General features: G+C 44.7%; 1 protein-coding gene across 1 annotated transcript in view; it reads left to right on the forward strand.

Moving 5' to 3' along the window:
- The window catches only part of SRGAP1 (SLIT-ROBO Rho GTPase activating protein 1), a 304,935-nt gene that overhangs the window by 163,107 nt on the left and 122,408 nt on the right, over window positions 1-19,420 (forward strand). The window contains exon 3 of the mRNA XM_032769517.2: window positions 8,171-8,333. Within this exon, the coding sequence (XP_032625408.1) occupies window positions 8,171-8,333 (163 nt within the window). The remainder of the gene's footprint in view (window positions 1-8,170; window positions 8,334-19,420) is intronic.

A 19,420-nucleotide genomic window follows, 5' to 3' on the forward strand; every position in this document is an offset into this window, starting at 1 on the left:
TAGATGGGAAGGGCTCTGAGTTACTACAGAGAATTCTTTCCCAGTTATTTGGCTTGTGGGTCTTTCCCATATGCTCAGGGTCTAACTGATCACCATATTTGGGGTTGGGAAGGAATTTTTCCCCTAGTTCAGATTGGCAGAGACCCTGGAGGAGTGGGGGGAGTGGAAGGTTCACCCTCCTCTGTAGCATGAGACGCAGGTCACTTGCAGGTTTAAGTTAGTGTAAATGGTGGATTCTCTGTAACTTGAAGTCTTTAAACCATGATTTGAGGACTTCAGTAACTCAGCCAGAGGTTATGGTCTATTACAGGAGTGGGTGGGTGAGGTTCTTTAAGGCTATGCAGATTCCAAGGCCAGAAGAGACCATTGTAATCAACTAGTCTGACTTTTTGTATAACATAGGCCATAGAACTGTCCCAAAATAATTCCTAGAGCATAGCTTTAAAAAAAAATCCTCTCTTGATTTTACATTTCTTCTTCGAGTGATTGCTTATGTCGATTCCAATAGGTGTGTGTGTGTGCCATGTGCACAGTCGTTGGAAGTTTTTTACCATAGCAGTACCCATCGGGTTGGCTGTGGAGCCCTCTGCAGTGGCACCTTTAGGGTGGTGTATATAGGTCCCTGCCAACTTGCCACCTGCTTAGTTTCTTTTTACCGCCAGTGACGGTCATTGGAGCAACTGATTTCTTGCTTTAGCAAGTGCTTCTTAGTGGTTTTCCATGTATATAGTTGTTATCCTTCACTATCTTAGTTCATTAGTATGTTTAAATTGGGGGGGTTCCCCCCTGAATATTTTTCCCAGTCACCGGGGCATGCTTCAGCCTCAGGAGTTCAAGCCATGTGATAGGTATGGTAAGCCTATGCCCAGAGGGGATCCGTATGCCGCTTGTCTGAAGTGCCTGGAAGAGGGTCATTTGTAAGACTGGTGCACCATCTGCAGAGGCTTCAAGCCCAGAACTACAAGGGAGAGAGACTATCACCTCAAGCTCCTCTTGATGGAGTCCGCTTTCCGGCCCCAACCGGCTCAAGAGCTGGCACCGGCAACCTCAGTGCACTGGCCTCAGTGCGGGACACCTCGGCACCGAGGAAGGACTCACATAAGGAGTATCAGCACCGTTCCCCTACGTGGAAGGCTAGCTCATCAGTGCGGTACTGATCACAGTCCCCAGTGTCACATAAGAAAAAGAAGGCAGAATGGGGCCACTCCCCTGCCAAGAAGAACGGACAGGACTCTAGTGTGGCGTGTCCCATGTTGGGACACCAGAAGGCTGGTCCGTCGGTCCCGACACCATCGACTCCAGCCCCCAGAGGAGGTCTGTCAAGTCTAGTGTTGGTGGACTCTCTGGTCTGGGAAGTGTTGGAGGAGGACCTAGACCTCCCTTCCATACCAGGCACTTTTGAGGCTGCATGGGATTTAATTGCCATGACGACATAGTCCCCAGCCTCCTATTCCTGTGTACTGGCTCAGGTGCAGGCGGCACAATCCCCAGCTGCTGCACCACTTTTGGCACCGTCTGTGGTGCCATTGACGGCACCAATGGCAGCACTGATGGCAGTACCTCCTATCCAGCACTGGGGAAAGCCCACCATGCTTCCCAGCACCGTTGGGATCCGCCCCCCCTAATTGGGCTCAGACTATTCATCGGAGTCAGAGGCGGAATTGTATGTGTCCCATCGCAGCCAGTACCAGTTGAGATCCCGGCACCAGTCTCGGCACCGCAGGGTGGAGGAACACTCTGTGCCAATGGGTGTCCTGGCCTCTCCAGTGGCAAGGACCAGTACAATGGTCCTTTTGGACACCTTGGGCCTACCACCAGGACCCAGGGTATATGGTTTCAGGGCAGGATTGGTGGTCTCTGTTGCCCATGCCCCTCCTTTTGTAACATCCGTTGCCCCTGATCAGTCCAGGGCTCCCGAGGACCCACTACAGAGTTCAAACCCTGGGCCTCCCCAGTCAAGTGCCTGGTCAGAGATGCCTATGCTGGCAGCTCCCTGCACCAGTAGCAGCCATGATGGATGTCCCTGAGCAAGTTTCCAGGGAACCAGAGAGGCAGGAAGACCCTGTCCCACCTCAAGTCTCATCTTCTTCCTCGCTGGGCAAGGCAGTGGAAGGCACTACCACGTCCCTTCCAGTGATGGACATGAAAGCGCACCAGGAGGATAGCCTAGAACCTCAACATGACGACTGAGGAGGTAGTGGAAGACTCGGACCCCATGGTGGACATACCCTGGAGGGTCCCTCCAGGGTGGCACTGCCACTTAGAAAAACCATTCAGAACACCATGAAGGTACTCTGGCAAACCCCAGCCTCTATACCACTTTGTCCCTCAGAAGGGGTACGAGCACCTCTTCATCCACCCCAACCCGGGACCTTGGTAGTGGACTCAGAAAACTACAAAGAGCAGCATGGGCCGCCAGGGCCCTCCCCTAAGAATAAAGACCCTAAGAAGCTGGACCTCTGCAGTCAAAAGGTGTACTCAAGTGGAGGGCTCCAGCTTTGAATTTCCAACCAGCAGGCAGTGCTTAGCCGCCATGCGTACAACTCATGGAATGCCCTCTCTAAATTTCAGGAACTGCTTCCATCTGAATCGCCTCAGGAATTCACTGCAGTCCTGGAAGAGGGCAGGGTGGTGGCTAGAACCGCCCTTCAGGCTTCTCTGGACTCCACCGACTCAATGGTGCAAACCATAGTCATAAGCATCACAATGAGGCATAGCTCATGGCTATGGGTCTTGGGACTCCCGGTGGAGGTCCAGAATACCTTACAGGACCTCTCATTTGACTGTGAGGGGTTGTTCGCTGACAAGACAGACTCAAGACTGCACAGTCTCAAGGACTCACAAGCAGTCATCGAGTCTCTGGGAATTCACACACCAGCACCACACAGAAAACCCTTCAAAGCCCAGCCTACCTCATGATTCTATCCAAGTCCCCCCAGGCAGGACTATAATTGAAGGAGGGGCAACAACAGGAGGCATCCGCGCAGTCGTCCTCTGGCCAGAGTCACGGCTCTTCCAAGCAGTCCCCCAGCTCTATGCCAAACTTTTTAAGGTGCGCCTGGGGACGGAGCACCAGCCCAAATCCCGGATCCTTGCCCTCCCTTTGTGAATTGTCTGTCCCACTTCTGCCGTGCCTGGGCCCAGATTACTTCAGATTGCTGGATCCTGAGCACCATAGGGGTGGAATATTCTATCCAATTCTGTGTCCTCCCACCTGCCTTCCCTGTCCCTCTTCAGGGACCCCTCTCACGAACAACTCCTGCTACAGGAGATGCAATCGCTCATCGCTTTGGGGGCAATAGAGGAGATTCCTCAGGAGTTCATGGGCAAGGGGTTCTACTCCCAATATTTTCTCATCCCCAAGGCCAAGGGTGGTTTCAGGCCTATCCTGGATCCGCGAAACCTCAATACATTCATAAGAAAGCTGAAGTTTTGTATGGTCTCTCTGGCCACCATCATTCCTTCCCTGGATCCAGGGGACTCGTACGCAGCCCTCGACTTGAAGGACACGTACTTTCATATATTGATTATTCCAGCACACAGGAGATTCCTGAGATTCATAGTCAGCAGGCTGCAACTATCAGTTCACCATACTACCGTTCAGACTTTCAGTGGCTCTGCACATGTTCACAAAGTGCATGGCAGTCATGGCAGCCTTCCTGCGCAAATGCCGGGAGCCAGTTGTCCAGGTATGGGAAGACATCAGGGGCAATTTCCGAGTGCAAGTGCTGGAGCATGTGGCCCTAGCACAAACCACTTTCAGAAGGCTGGGACTCATTCTGAATGTGCCCAATTATATACTGGTCGAACCCAGAAGATAGAGTTCATCGAGGCTCTCCTGGACCCCTCAGGCCAGAGCCTCCCTACCCAAGTCCCAGTTCCAAAGCATCAAGGGCATCATCAACAGCCTCCACCGGTTCCCAACTACCATGGCCAGAAACTGCATGAAGCCTCTGGGGCATATGGCGGCCTGCACGTATGTAGTGCAGCATGCCAGGTTGTGCCTTCGCCCTCTCCAGGCTTGGTTAGCAAGGGTATACAGACCCAGTCAGGACTCTCTGGACAGACTGGTTACCCTTCCGCCAAAGATTCTCAAGTCCATCAGCTGGTGGCTGCAACCTCAGGTGATCTGTGTGCCTTCGCCAAACCTCAGCCTTCACCATCGCTGGTCACAGACACATCAGAGATGGGCTGGGGAGCGCACCTGCGTAGTATCAGAACACAAGGCATGTGGTCACAACCAGAACTGTGGCTGCATATCAACACCAGGGAGCTGAGAGCGGTTCGCCTGGCTTGCCAGACGTTCTGGGCCCATCTTCAGGGCAAATGTGTCTCAGTACTGACGGACAATACCACAGCAATATTCTATATAAACAAACAGGGTGGTGCTCACTTCTCTCCCCTGTGCCAGGAAGCTCTCTGACTGTGGGACTTCTAGTCACACACTGCATCCAGCTACAGGCCTCATATCTGCCAGGAGCACAGAACGAACTAGTGGACCACCTCAGCCACTCGTTCAACATGCATGAGTGGTTGCTCAGAGTGGATATTGCTTTTACCATCTTCCAGAGGTGGGGCTATTCCCAAGTGCACCTGTTTGCGATGTGGAGCAACAGAAAGTGTCAGCTTTTCTGCTCCTTTCAGAACCACAGCCAGGACTCCATAGTGGACACCTTTCACCTACGTGGACAGGTCACCTGCTGTATGTGTTCCTGCCCTTTCCCCCCATACACAAGGTCCTCCTCAAGACAGCACTAGTTCACCAGACTGCTGAACCTATCAGTGGACAGGCCAATGGCCTTTCGTTTGCTCCTGGACCTCATCTCACAAAATCCCGGCCAACTACAACACGCCAACCTGGAGTCCCTCCACCTCATGGCGTGGAAACTCCATGACTGAACCAGCTTGAACTGCGGTGCTCGGACTCTGTTAGGGAAGTTCTGTTGGGGAGCAGGAAGTGCTTCACTCGCACAACATACCTGGCAAAGTGGAAGCATTTCTCTATTTGGTCCCTCCCCGCAAAAGCCTCTATTGCCCTTGTGCTAGATTACCTCTTGTACCTGAAGCAACAAGGGTTGGCAATATCATCTATTAAGGTGCATCTGGCAACCATCTTGGCTTTCCACCTGTTGTGGCAGGCAGGTCAGTCTTTAGCAATCCCATGGTAAGCCAGTTTCTTAAGGGCTTGGATAGATTTTACCCCCAGGTGAGGCAGCCCGTTCCTCAGTGGGATCTTATCCTGGACCTTTCCAGACTCATGGATCCCCCTTTTGAGCCCCTGGCAACCTGCCCCTTATCCCAGCTTTCCTGGAAAGTGGCCTTTCTGGTGGCCATAATCTCAGCCAGAAGGGTATCTGAGCTCAGAGCGCTGACTTCCAAGCCCCACTACTCAGTCTTTTATAAGGACAAGGTGCAGCTATGCCCTTACCTAGTGTTCTTACGCAATTTTACGTTAACGCGGACATATTTCTACCAGTATTCTTTCCTAAATCTCATGCCAGCAACAAAGAGCGAGCACTCCATTCCCTGGACGTCAGGCATACCCCTGCCTTCTACAGTCAACATACAAAGCTGTTTCGTAAGTCACCACAGCTTTTTATTGCAATCGCCAAGAGGATGAAAGGGCTTCCCATCTTATCCCAGCACATCTCGTCATGGATCATGTCCTCCATCAGAACATGCTATGACCTGGCTAAGATCCCAGCCCTGGCATTGATGGCGCACTGCAGAAGAGGACAGGCCTCTTCCACTGAGTTCCTCGCACAAGTCCCCATTCAGGACATATGCAAGGCAGCAACGTGGTTTTCCATCCACACCTTCATGTCGCACTATGCCATCACTCAACAGGTGAGGGACGATGCAGCCTTCATCAGGGCATTACTGCAATCAACAACTCAGTGAACTCTGACCCCTCCTCCATGGAAACTGCTTGGAAGTTACCTATTGGAATGGACATCAGCAATCACTCAAAGAAGAAAAGACGGTTACCTACCTTTTGTAACTGTTCTTCAAGATGTTTTGCTCATGTCCATTCCAAATCCCGCCTGCCTCCCCTCTGTCAGAGTATTCCGGCAAGAAGGAAATGAGCAGGTGGTGGGTTGGCAGGGGCCTATATGCACTGCCATAAAGACAACCACTCCAGAGGGCTCCACAGCCGACCCAATGGGTACTGCTAGGGTAAAAAACATTGGACGATTGTGCACATAGCGCGCGCGCGCACACACCTGTTGGAATAGACATGAGCAACACATCTCAAAGAACAACAGTTACGAAAGGTAGGTAACTGTCTTTTGTCAGTAATGGAGAATCTACTACCTTGGTAAATTGGTACCTTTACCTTGGTAAATTGTTCCAATGGTTTAAAATGTATGCCTTATTTCTAATCTGAATTTGTCTAGCTTGAACTTCAAGACACTGGATCATGTTATACCTTTCTCTCTTAGTTTGAAGGGCACATTATTAAATATTTGTTCCCCATGTAGATACGTATCGATTGTAATGAAGTTACACTTAACCATCTCTTTGTTAAACTAAATAGATTGGGCTTTAAGGCAGTTTTTCTAATCCTTTAATTATTCTCATGGCTTTTCTCTGAACTCTCTCCAATTTATTAACATCCTTCTTGAATTGTGGGCACCAGAACTAGACACAGTCTTCCAGTCGCTGTCGCACCAGTGCCAAATAGGTAAAATAACCTCTCTTCTCCTACTTGAGATTCCCCTGTTTATGCACCCCAGGATCATGTTTATCACACTTGGAGCTCATATTCAGCTGATTATCCACCAGGCCCACAAAATCCTTTTCCAAGTCAGCGTTTCCCAAGATAGAGTCCCCCATCTTATAAGAATGGCCTACATTCTTTGTTTCTGGAGGTATACATTTACATTTAGCAATATTAAAAAAAACATTGTTTGCTTGCACTCAGGTTACCAAAACATCCAGATTGTTCTGAATCGGTGACTTGTTCTCTATTTATCACTTCCACAATTTTTGTGTCAACTCAGTGATCTAATGGTCCCTACTGGCCTTAAAATCTATGAAATATATTCTACAAGGTTTTAATACACTCCTGGTGCACAGAGGGAGAAGTTACAGAAAATGCTACTGCTCAAGCTTGGCAGGTAACACTGAAACTGAGATATCAGAGTCCACCACAAGGACTGTTTGCAAGATTTATTTTTTTTAACTAATACTTTATACTAGATGTTAATGGTGGGGGGAAAGCCTGAAATCTCAAGAGTGTGTTTTTTAGGTCATTAAGTAAATAATGACTGAACTAACTTAAATTATTTATTTTGGCATTTTTAATAAAAGGTTTGATAAACTATACATAATTTAAATACACAGACTGGGGTGGAAAAAGTCTGTAATGGAAACCAAAAAAGATGCTGAACTACTGAAAAATGGCCATGTCTCATCAGTGGCCCTCATACTATATAACTGTAATTGACAATGTTACATGAATATTAGTGATCAAATGGAACTTATGAATGCAAATCAGAGTTAGGAGACATTATATACTGTTAACAGACATTTTTAAAACTATCACAATTAAATTCATTACAGTGAACGGTATTTTGATAAACACGCACACCTATGATTTCTTTCTTGTAAAGTATTTGAACTATGCTTACTGGGCAAGATTTTCAGTGCTAAGAGAAATAATTGGCACAACTTTTTTGCCGTGGCCTGTTTAGATTCTAAATGTTCTATATAGTCCATCTGTGCGCAACTGCAAACTTTGCGTCAAATTTTTGGTATTTGCAGATGTTGTAATGATATGAATTCTTTAGTTTTTCTATTTGTGCCTCATGTGGCTTGCAAAACATGCCTTAAAATACTATCTAAAGCTTGATTAACCAAATATATTCCAAGAATGGATTGACTGACGTCAGAAACAGATTTAGGTCCAAATCCAGCTTACTTTATTCACAAGAGTAACCCTGTTGACTTCTGTGGGACTACTTGCATGAATAAAGGGAACAGGACTTGACTTCTTGCATTCATCCTGGCAGATTTATGTGCATTCTTCCTTTACAGAGATCAATTGTTCTTTAATTTAATTAAATTTAAATTGTTGGTTTCATGTTTATGTATATCTGGTGGAGGACGGGTGTGGCAGGGAGATATTTCTGGTATGTTAATTATGTGACATATATATACTCTTTAGGAAAGACCAGAATCTCTTATCTCCAGTGAATTGTTGGTACTTACTCCTAAACCAAGTGAGAAGAGAAAGCAAAGACCATGCAACTTTGAGCGATATCTATCTGAACAACGTTATCATGCGCTTCATGCAGATAAGTGAGGATTCCACCAGAATGTTCAAAAAGGTAATATATATCCTGTTTAATTTTAGTTATCATTGAAAGGCAAGTGTCTAAGAGGTAGAATTTTAAGGGAAGATTCAGCAGTGTAGTAACATAATCTGCTTTAGTATATTAATAGATTTTTCATGGCATTTTTCACAGGGAAAATTCTTACTACAAATGTAGTGGGGAACATACTATCTGATGGTGACCTCCAGGAACTGAACTGCTTTAAATTCAGGAGGTGAGGAAGAAGCCCTGTTCTTTGCTCAAAAGTGTATTGTGTAGTCAGGCAGGAAGGAAAAAACGGTTCAACCTAGAAGTGACAGAAGAATGTTGTTGGATTATTTGCAGAAATGCTGTATGTCCATGGTGGTTCTTCATGTACATGCAGGTGTGTATTCCACTTAGGTGTGTGGGTGCCCAACTCATAGGAGCCAGATAATTTTGCCTAACAATACTTGTAAAGGGGCAGTGCTTGTGCCTCATGGCCATAGTTCTTGCCTTGGCTATATGAGGCAGTGCTGCCTCAACTCCCATTTAGTTCCTTCTTCTCACCAGTGGCTGGAGTTGTTCTGTGATGTTTTCAGCCCACAATCCCTCTATTTCTTAGTGACTTTTCTAGTTGTATTGAGTTAATTAATATTCTTAGTACTGTATTAGTGTTAGTTTAAGTATTTCCCTGATGATGCCTTCAGCAGGGTTTAAACATTGTCCATCGTGTGGGGGACTGGTCCCCAACAATGATCCCCACACACACGGTGCTTACCATGCTGAGAGGAAGCCCACATCAAGGAACAATGTTGGATTTGCAGATTGTTCTCCAAACAAATTCAGGTGGCGAGCGATCTTTGTCTAAGCAGCACCTGCTTGAACAAGCCATTCAGCCTGCTTCGGCACTGAGGTCCTCAGCAGATCAGAGGTCGGCCTCGGGTTCTGAGAGTGCTGCCGTTCCAAGGTCTGGAACTGGTGCCTCTCCAAAGACATGGAGGAGTCATTCCCTGTTGAGTGCACCGAGGAAAAAGCCACTCCAGGTGGCATGGTGATTAGTCTGCCTCCTCCAGAAGAAGCATGTATCAGCACGGTGTGAATGCCAGCATGCGGAATGGAGTAGGTCCCATCAATCATTCCCTGATACCAGGCAGTGAGGTCAGAGACCCCCTTACCATCAACTCCAGTTTCGGCCCTGGGGCTTCCATTGAGTCTGATGCCAACAAAGGTGATGCACCACCATCTATTTCTGCGCCAATGGACCTCCTCTGCCTTCATGTTCCAACCTCTCCCTTGGTCCAGGACTTTACCAGTGCTGAATCATTTATAGCCCCATTTTCTGAGCAGGCCACTGAACCTGTGGGTCTGTTGGCACCATACCTCAGTGTTACCTGTACACAGTCAGTGGACGTGGGGCTGAGGCTAGGCTCGACCTCCTCAATACCAGGAATTTTTTAGCACCTCTGCTGTCAGCTTCATTTTCATCCCAAGACAATTCTGTGGTGCCTGACTCTTCCTCTCCTTCAGTACCACAGGATTTTAAGGAGCACTAGAACCTTTTGTGGTGCGTCTCTGCTTCTTGGGTATTCAAGCAGAGTTCCTGGAGGAGAACACCCATGCGTTGTTGGATATCCTACAATTGTCTGCCCTAGGAGAGATGCCCTCCCTATTAACAGTGCAATCCTAGAGCCTGCTAAGATTCTCTGGAGTATGCTGGTTTTGGTACCACCTATAGCAAAGCGTGTGGAAAACCGCTACTTCATTCCAGTGCGGGGATCTGAGGGTTTTTACTCACATCCAGCCCCAAATTCCTTGGTCATAACCACAGTGAACAATAGAACTTGGCAGGGCAGATTTATGTCCACTCCCAAGAATAAGGGCGCTAAATTAATGGACCTGATGAGTAGGAAGATTCACGCCGCCTCCTCCTCCTCCTCCTCCTTGCAGATGCGGATTGATAACCAGAAGGCATTGCTGTCGAAGTACAAGTTTGTCAATTGGACAACTATGTCTAAGTTTGTAGGTTTTCTGATTTTCTTGTGCTGTCAGTTCAGCTTCCCATACCCTTTCCTCTTCATCCCAACCTACTCAGCCAGACTCTAGTCACACCTTGCATCCCGTGCACAACTCACTGTATCTCACGGTGTGGCTCCGTCATGGCTGAATGAGAACGAAATGCGGTATTTGGTGGCTGTTCAACAAGTCCTACTCAATAGTAGAAAGCCCTCTACCTGAATGGCCTATTCAGTGAAATGGAAGTGGTTTTTAGTATGGTGGTTGGCCTCTGGAATTCAACCAATGCTGGCTTCTATTCAGGACATTTTGCAGTATTTGCTGCACCTTCAATCGTTGGGCCTTGCGTGTAACTCATTGACAGTACAGCTGGCAGCGACATCAGCATTTCATCTCTCCATTCAGGGAATATCAGTCTCTTCCAGTGTCATGGTAACAAGATTATTAAAAGGGCTTCTTTGTCTCCATCCTCTGGTCCGAGTGCTGGTTCCTCTGTGGGACCTTAACATGGTCTCCTAGTGGCTTTAATGGGACCTCAGTTTGAGCCCCTGGCATCTTGTCCCTTTCTGTTTTTGTGTCAGAAGACTGCGTTCCTGGTAGTGATAACATCCTCAAGGACAGTCTGTGAGTTGCAGGCTCTGATGGCAGACCTCCTTATACACAATGCTCCAAGGACAAAGTGACAATGACCACACCCAGTTTTTTTTGTCTAAAGTGGTTTCTCAGTTTAATTTGACCCATGCAGTAACTGTGCTCCTTTCTAAGCCACATTAATCTCTGGAAGAGCAGCGTCTTCATACACTTCGTACCCTAGATGACACTAGAGGTCAGGTCTAGCCTTCTATCTGGACAGGACTAAAGTGTTTTGTGTTTCACCTGGCCTGTTTGCATCATATGCAGATTGTATGAAGGGACAAACAGTCTCGTCACAGATGATCTTTAAATGGATAACATCCTGTATTAAGACTGCATATGAGATAGCTTTGGCTACACCTCCCCAGTAAGTGCAAGCTTGTTCTACAGGAATGCAAGTAGCATCAATAACGTTCCTCCGTGATATTTGCAGGACTGTGGTGTGTTCATCCATACATACATTTATGAACCATTATACCATTAACTCATCTTCCAGGGGGGATGCAAGTTTTGGTAGGGCGGTCCTGCAATCCTTGCTTAGGTAGATTCCAAGCCCCTGTTCCTGGGGGGATGCTGCTTGTGAGTCATCTAAGTGGAATACCCAGCTGCATCTACTCGAAGAAGAAGAAACAGGATTGGAGTCTAGTCTCTGGGCATTCAGTGCGAAGGAACTGAGGGGGATTGGGTGGCGCCATCTCAATTAGGCAAGGGAGGGGCTATTGCCATGAGGCATAATGCTGCCCCGCTATGGGTATGGCTAGGCAAAATTCTCCAGCTCTGATGTTCTGGGCTGCACACACCTAAATGGAATACACATCTGTATCACATCTCATCTCAAAGAACCCCAGTTACAGTAAGTAACTGTTTCTTCTCTGTCATGAGAGTGTCTCTGGTTCAAGCGGAAGGGTCTTGGGTTCCAAGAATTAGGTTTGTGATCGGTTTATCACAAAGGTGATGCCTGGAGATAGGGAAGTAGCCATGTGCTATGCTTCCCATAGAAGACTTCCTCCCCCATATTTAATTTTTGTTTAGTTACATAGTTATTGGGATTTCAGTGAAACTTCTTTGTAAAAGTTTTACAGGTATTTTGTTTAAAAGATTAATAGCTTCATGATAAATACATAGTGCAGCTTCCTCTCTGGATAAGAAAGGACAGTAAGGCAGCCTCAGTTTGATGTTTGTGAGTGGAGTCTTTAGCCATCATCAGTAGTGTGTTCTACAATAAAACAGAAAGTAAATGCATGATCATCAGTCACTGTGTGATTCTGTAGGCATTGATCCTGGGTATTACAAAAATGAGTTATAAAAGAATTAAGGTTAAAGATATACAGTCACCAACTGAATTATGGTGTTTCCTACTGGCATTCAGGATGCATGTTTTCTGGTTCCGGAAGAGGCTTTCATTTGACACAGTCCTGAAAGTTCCTGTTTCACTGGACAAACGGAGGCTGTAAATGGGGATGGATGCAGCTGGACCCAAGAGCTACTTAGAGAATGTATAAGAGTGAGGAGGAAAGGGGGTGAAAACAAATTCATGTAGTATGATGATGTGCAATAAAACCTGTGGTAGAGATAAAACTAAACTAACATTAATTGCTTTCTCACTCTTCCAATATCTTGATGACAGAATGTTCTGTCAGATGCATGAATCTGTTGTACACAAACCACTATTTTTGCTAATATGGAAGATATACAGATGTTGAACAACTAATCAGGAAAGGATTTTAATCTGTTCCAGCAGATAATATATATGCTTACCTCTCATTGACTTCAATGGGAATGCCATAAGTGGAAGGGTTTCAGTACTGGGCCCATTGTTACAAACACAGGTGGATCAATATAAGAATTAAGAATCAAATTTCATAAGAGGAAATTTCTGAGTTTTTCATAAATATTGATATCTGAAGCTAACACTGGAGCCTAATCTACACTAAAACCCTCCTAGAGCAAACACAGCTTATAGCTGCCAATATAAGTGCATCTATACTAGGGCTTTTGCGAGCATAGAAATGTTGCCAAAAATCACACCCCTAATTGACGTTGCCACAGGAGCAAAACTTATAGTGCAGATCTGACCTTTATCATTTAATATTTTTCTTTTTCAGAAACATTTACAGACAAGTTCTGCTGCTAAATAATTTGAAGATTTTAGTGTTTACTTGCTGTGTTTAAAAATTAAATTAACTGCCTGTGAATCAAGTCTACTTAAGCAGTAGTTTTTGCTGAAAAGGTTACTGCTGGCTTGTAGCAATCACCTTGATTATTTAAACATCCTATCACCAACTTCTGTGTTGCAATTTTGAGGATGACAAAAAATGGCAGGGGGAATGAGTATTACAAAGCATTCATTTTATTGTATAATTGAGATATCCCTCTGAAATCAGGGTGTATTTTTGGATGCTGAATGGTCCATAAATCTTTAACCCTGACCTAGTTTTAAAATACTTTGACTACCTCTTTTATTATATAAAATTATGCTGATTCATCATACTCACTGGGCTTTCCTGCCTCTCTTAATTACCTTTCAAGCAAAACCGCCCTCTCCTTGTATGCTGTTCTCCTTGCAGCCACAAGTAAACTCCATATTAAACTAAATTTTTTCTTATTTGCTCAGAAATTCTTCATTTATTAATCTTTTGATGCGTCCTTAGTCTTCCCTAGTAGTTTGATACTTATCATATAACTAAAGTGTGCAAGTTGAGTAGAAAGAACACCAGAAGATGAACACAATAGTTCCAAAATTAAATTGCTGATATCAATCAATATCTGTGGGACAGACTTTTTGTTCTGCAATATAAACCACAAGTCTTCCCTGGATAGGAGGCACTTCTTTCTTACAATAAAAGTATATCATGTAGTTGTAGCCATGTCGGTCCCAGGATATTAGATAGATAGAGAGATAAGGTGAGTGATGTAATGTCTTTTATTGGACCAATTTGTAGTACCTTTTCCAGACTTGAAGAAGGAAGAGCTCTGTGTGGCTCGAAAGTTTGGCTCTCTCACCAACAGAAGTTGGTCCAATAAAAGATATTACCTCACCCACCTTGTCTGGCTTGTAATACAAGGAAACAGAGCAATTAGACGGCATATTTAAAGAGAGATCTTGATAACAGGTCATGCTTTAACTAAATAATTTGTATTATACAAATATCAGGGAGCAGCCGTGTTAATCTATCCACAAAAGCAATGAGGTGTCCAGTAGCACCTTAAAGACTAACAGATTTATTTGGGCATAAGCTTTCAAGGGTAAAAAACCCACTTCTTCAGATGCATAGAGTGAAAATTACAGATGCAGGCATTATTATACTGAGACATGAAGAGAAGGGAGTTACCTAACAAGTGGAGAGCCAGTGTTGACAGGGGCAATGCAATCAGGGTGGATGTAGTCCACTCCCAATAATTGATGAGGAGGTGTCAGTGCCAGGAGAGGAAAAGTTGTTTTTGTAGTGAGCCAGACACTCCCAGTCCCTGTTCAAGCCTACATTAATGGTGTTAAATTTGCAAATGAATTTTTGTTCTGCAGTTTCTCTTTGAAGTCTGTTTTTGGAGTTTTTTTGTTCAAGTATGGCTACTTTTAAATCTATTATAGAATGTCCAGGGAGATTAAAGTGTTCTCCTACTGGCTTTTGTATGTTGTTATTCCTGATGTCCAATTTGTGTCCATTTGTTCTTTTACATAGAGACTGTCCCGTTTGTCCAATGTACATGACAGAGGGGCATCGCTGGCACATGATGGCATATATCACATTGGTAGATGTGCAGGTGAATAAGTCCCTGATGGTGTGGCTGATGTGGTTGGGTCCTCTGATGGTGTCGCTAGAGTAGATATGGGGACAGAGTAGGCAACAAGGTGGTTGTGGTGTGGTGTGTAGTTGCTGGTGAGTATCTGTTTCAGGTTGGGGGTCTGTGCGTAAGTGAGGACTGTCCTGCCTCGTTGCCTACTCTGTCCCCATATCTCCTCTAGCGACACCATTAGAGGACCCAGCCACTTCAGCTTTTAGTTTACTCTTAATGCACTTTATTTTCCTGTTAAATGCTCAGATGTGTTTATTTGGTAAGGGAGACTGAAAATAAGCATATAATCTTTTCCCAGTTTAATTAAAGTAAGTCCTCCTTTTATTCATGCTTTTACCACAGTTGCACAATTAATTCTGTGACACTGACAAACATAAAAGAAAACCTATAGAAAAAAAGAGCTGGAATAATTAGATTTATCAGTCTCTGGACCTTGGTCTGGCTCCTTGATTTCAAAGCCTTCTCTGTCTAGGCTGCAGCGGTTGGTTTGTGTGTCTTGTTTCTAAGCAGAAGTTCCTACAGATAGGCTCCGATTAGCGCTTAAGGTACACTGACATCTATTTGTTTTTCGGCAGCAATATCAGGCAATTATGTGATTGTAATGTCCTTTTAGATCACAGAAAGCTTCAGGAGGTTTTACCTTATTAATTATAATCTTTCAGTTTAAATGCTGTCGAGATACTCACGTGCATCCGACAAAGTGGGTATTCACCCACGAAAGCTCATGCTCCAATACGTCTGTTAGTCTGTAAGGTGCCACAGGACTCTCTGCTGCTTTTATAGAGATACCCAGTTATAGCATTTTGTGCCCAAAGTTACAAGAGTATATTTCTTGAAGTCTTTGGGCCCATGAGCCTCACTTCTTTGTCAAGAGGAAAATTCGGACAGTCCTAGAGAACAGAAGGAAACAAATCAAGAGAAGTAAAAGATGGAAAACTCCTGAGGAGCTTTAACCAATATATGTGGCTTGGAAATGTTCAGTTGTGTACATAGCTTATGGCATGTTGCATATTTATTTGGTATAATGAGATGATAAACAGTACTAATCAGGATCATATGGAGATAGCCTGTGTTTGAACTTGAACAAATGGTCCTTGTGAAAGGAACAGAACTATTTTTTCAGCAGAGAATGTCATGCCCTGGAGGTCTTTCCTTGATTGCTTAAGCTTTATATTCCTCTTTCATAACAAGAGACATCAAGCAGCTGTCCATGGGCAAGTCTCCAGGCCACAGTGGCATTCTACCTGAAGTGTACTAGTGTGGAGGTGCCATATGAGAAGCTATAAAAACAAATACACCTAGAAATCAAGTCAATACTAGCTGAACACTGAGCTGTCGAAGCAGCAGGAGAGAAGAATCCATCCATAACAAGAGATAAGAACTCAGGCCTTTAATGTTAGTAGCCCTGGTCCCAGAGAGCCTTGCTTATCCTATACCTAGATTTAATACACAAGAACATTTAAATTAAATCTTCTCCACAGAGGTTTGCCACCCTCCTTATTCAGTCTTAAGAGCTGGTATACACTGAAACGTTACATTGCTATAGCTGCATCTCTCAGGGGTGTGAAAAATCCACACCCCTGAGAGACGTAGTTAAGACAGCCTAACCCCCGGTGTAGACAGCACTAGGTCAAAAGAAGAATTCTTCTTGACCTAGCTAATGCCTGTCAGGGAGGTGGATTATCTATAGCAATGGGAGAACCCCTTCTTTTGCTGTAGCAAATATCTACACTGAAGTGCTCATAGACTTTAAGGTCAGAAGGGATCATCGTGATCATCTAATCTGACCTTCTACACATTGCAGGCCATCCACCCACTCCTGAAATAGATTCCTAACCTCTGGCTGAGTTACCGAAGTCCTCAAATCATGATTTAAAGACATCAAGTTACAGAGAATCCATCATTTACACTAGTTTAAACCTACAAGTGACCCAGGCCCCATGCTGCAGAGGAAGGTGAAAACCTCCCAGGGTCTCTGCCAGTCTGACCCAGGGGAAACTTCCTTCCCAGCCTAAAATATGGCAATCAGCTAGACCCTGAGCATGTGGGCAACACCCACCATGCAGATCCCTGGGAAAGAATTCTCTGTGGTAACTCAGAGCCTGCCACTTTTAATGGCCTGTGTCAAGTCGTTGGGGATTTTTGCTACTGGCATTCGCCGATTGGCCATATGCCATTGTAGGCAGTCCCATCATACCATTCCTTCCAAAAACTTATCAAGATCAGTCTTGAAACCAGTTAGATTTTTGCCCCCACTGCTCCCCTTGGAAGACTGTTCCAGAACTTCACGCCTCTGATGGTTAGAAATCTTCACCTAATTTCAAACCTAAACTTGTTGATGGCCAGTTTATATCCATTTGTTCTTGGGTCCAGATTGGTGCTTAATTTAACTAACTCCTCTCTCCCCCTTGTATTTATTTCTCTGATGTATTTAGAGAGAGCAACCATATCTCTCTTCAGTCTTCTTTTGGTTATACCTAACAAGCCAACCTCTTTCTTCTCTCATAAGATAGGTTTTCCATTCCTCAGATCATTCTAGTAGCCCTTCTCTGCACTTCTTCCCATCTGAATTCATCTTTCTTAAGCAGGGGAGACCAGAATTGCACACACTATTCCAGATGAGGTCTCACCAGTGCCTCGTACAATGGTACTGACACTTCCTTGTCTCTACTGGAAATAGAGTGCTATAGGTTCACAGCTGTGCCACTGTAGCATTTTAAGTATACACACAGCCTTAATTTATTAGTGGAGATTCTGCTGCAGCTTTCCCCTAAGACAAAATAGTAATGGTTACTAGAATAATTGTGTCCCATAATGTGTATTATGGGAAGTGCAGTGTCTTCCAGGCACACTGACATCATTTTTTTCTCTGACTGTTATTTCCAGGAACTGATTCCACTGCAGATTATCTTTTTTTTGTCTGGCATCATCTTGTATGTTTCTGCCACTTTTTCTCAACAGTGAGGTCAAAAGCAGCATTTTTTTTCTGTACTTAGTTCTTTCTCGGAAGGAAGAAGGGAAGGGAAATTCAGGAGACGTCTTTAAAAAGCCTCAAGACCCAAAATGCCTGAAAAATACAACGTAAGGAAATATTTCAAGAGGAAACTCTGGAAATGATACTTGTAAAATCAAGAGATGATCAAGCATCAATAAACATATTTGCACATTTCTATGGGGGGACTTATTTGTGGGGGAGGAGACATCCTGTTCCAAAAGTAGTAAGTCCTGATTATGAAACTGATCTCCTTTTTTTCCCTATGTAGGTTTTCAGGGTCAAGATTTGGTTAGTTTAATCTAATTCAGTATTTCCAGCTCTCACTATTTGATCATGACTCTAGTAATTTTGGGAGGTGTTGTTTACCTGTCTCATGAAAACATGATGAAAGACTGCCAACTCCTGAATTTTACCTTCTTCAAAATGGCCACTGTCGTCTTTTTACAGTCAATGGGTCTGTTATGAGCTGGGTAAAAACCTGGTATGGATTGAACTAAAACCATATTCACCCTAGTTTGTGAACATGCCCTTCACTGAAGATAGTTGAAGAAAATACTTAGAGGGGGCACACCTAAAACACCTAAAACCTAATGGAATCTGCCCAGAAACTAGCACCAGGTGGGCAGAGGGTTCCACAGGTTATTGTGACCAAGTGTTGGAGGGGAGGTGGGAGATGCACACAAACTGGGAACAGACAGCTCAGCTAGAGGGGCAGGGCAAGAGTGAACAGCAAAAAAAGCCAAGCACAGCTTGAGTACGATTTGACCATGGAAAAAGAGAGAGAACTTCTGAGTGTTTTGGCTGAACGGGCTTGGGGCTCTAAGCTAACAAACTCCTCTTTTTGTTCTTGGTTTCTCATGCATTTGGAGAAACAGGACTTTGTACATTCTTGTAAATAAACAAGATTGCATAAAAGAGAATACCAGACTCCATCAATTTCTACTTCCAACTGGCACATCCCCAGGGACCCAGAATTTGACTTGTTGAAAAGGGGAACAGGTCTGAAGCCAGCAAGATGGCTGCCATTTCCCTACAGTCTATCTGCATGTGGAAGTGAGGGTGCCCTTGTGACGTTATTGATATAAACTGGGACCATATAGAACATGGGTTGCAACCAAGGTCCTGTAGTGGCACCAAATCCTATGTAAAGGGGGTCATATAAGGTGTCTAAGAGCAGGTTCTGGGTTACTGGTTATGATTATGCTGTTTGTATGTCTGTATCATTATGTAGTTGAAGTTATAAGTATTGGCTGTATACTGTCTATATTTCAAATTGGTGCTGCAGTTCTGGGAAACACTCCAGACAAGTTGGTGTTAGCTCTGCTTAGCCTGCTTAATGGCCCATTAAGGACCATCAGCTACACAATTGACCCATTGAGAGGAGGCAGATACGCCTTGTAAAGCTCAGCGTGGGTGGTAAGCAGGGACTGGCTTCATGTGACTCCAGACTCGTTTTGCATGTAACTTTCCACGATTAAGAACAAAGACGAGTTCTACACCTGGAAAAGCCGATCAATATAAGGCTATGCCGTCAATATTCAATATTTCTTTGCAAGTCCTGCCTTCCTACCTCTGGAGGGACTTTGCTGCAAACTGAAGCTCGGACAAAGGACGAATGACCCATCCAGCGGGGGATGTTCCAGAGACCTTGCATTTAAAACCTGCAGTTTACTCCCACTGCTAC

Source organism: Chelonoidis abingdonii, chromosome 1 (assembly GCF_003597395.2).
Source record: "Chelonoidis abingdonii isolate Lonesome George chromosome 1, CheloAbing_2.0, whole genome shotgun sequence".
Lineage (NCBI taxonomy): Eukaryota > Metazoa > Chordata > Testudines > Testudinidae > Chelonoidis > Chelonoidis abingdonii.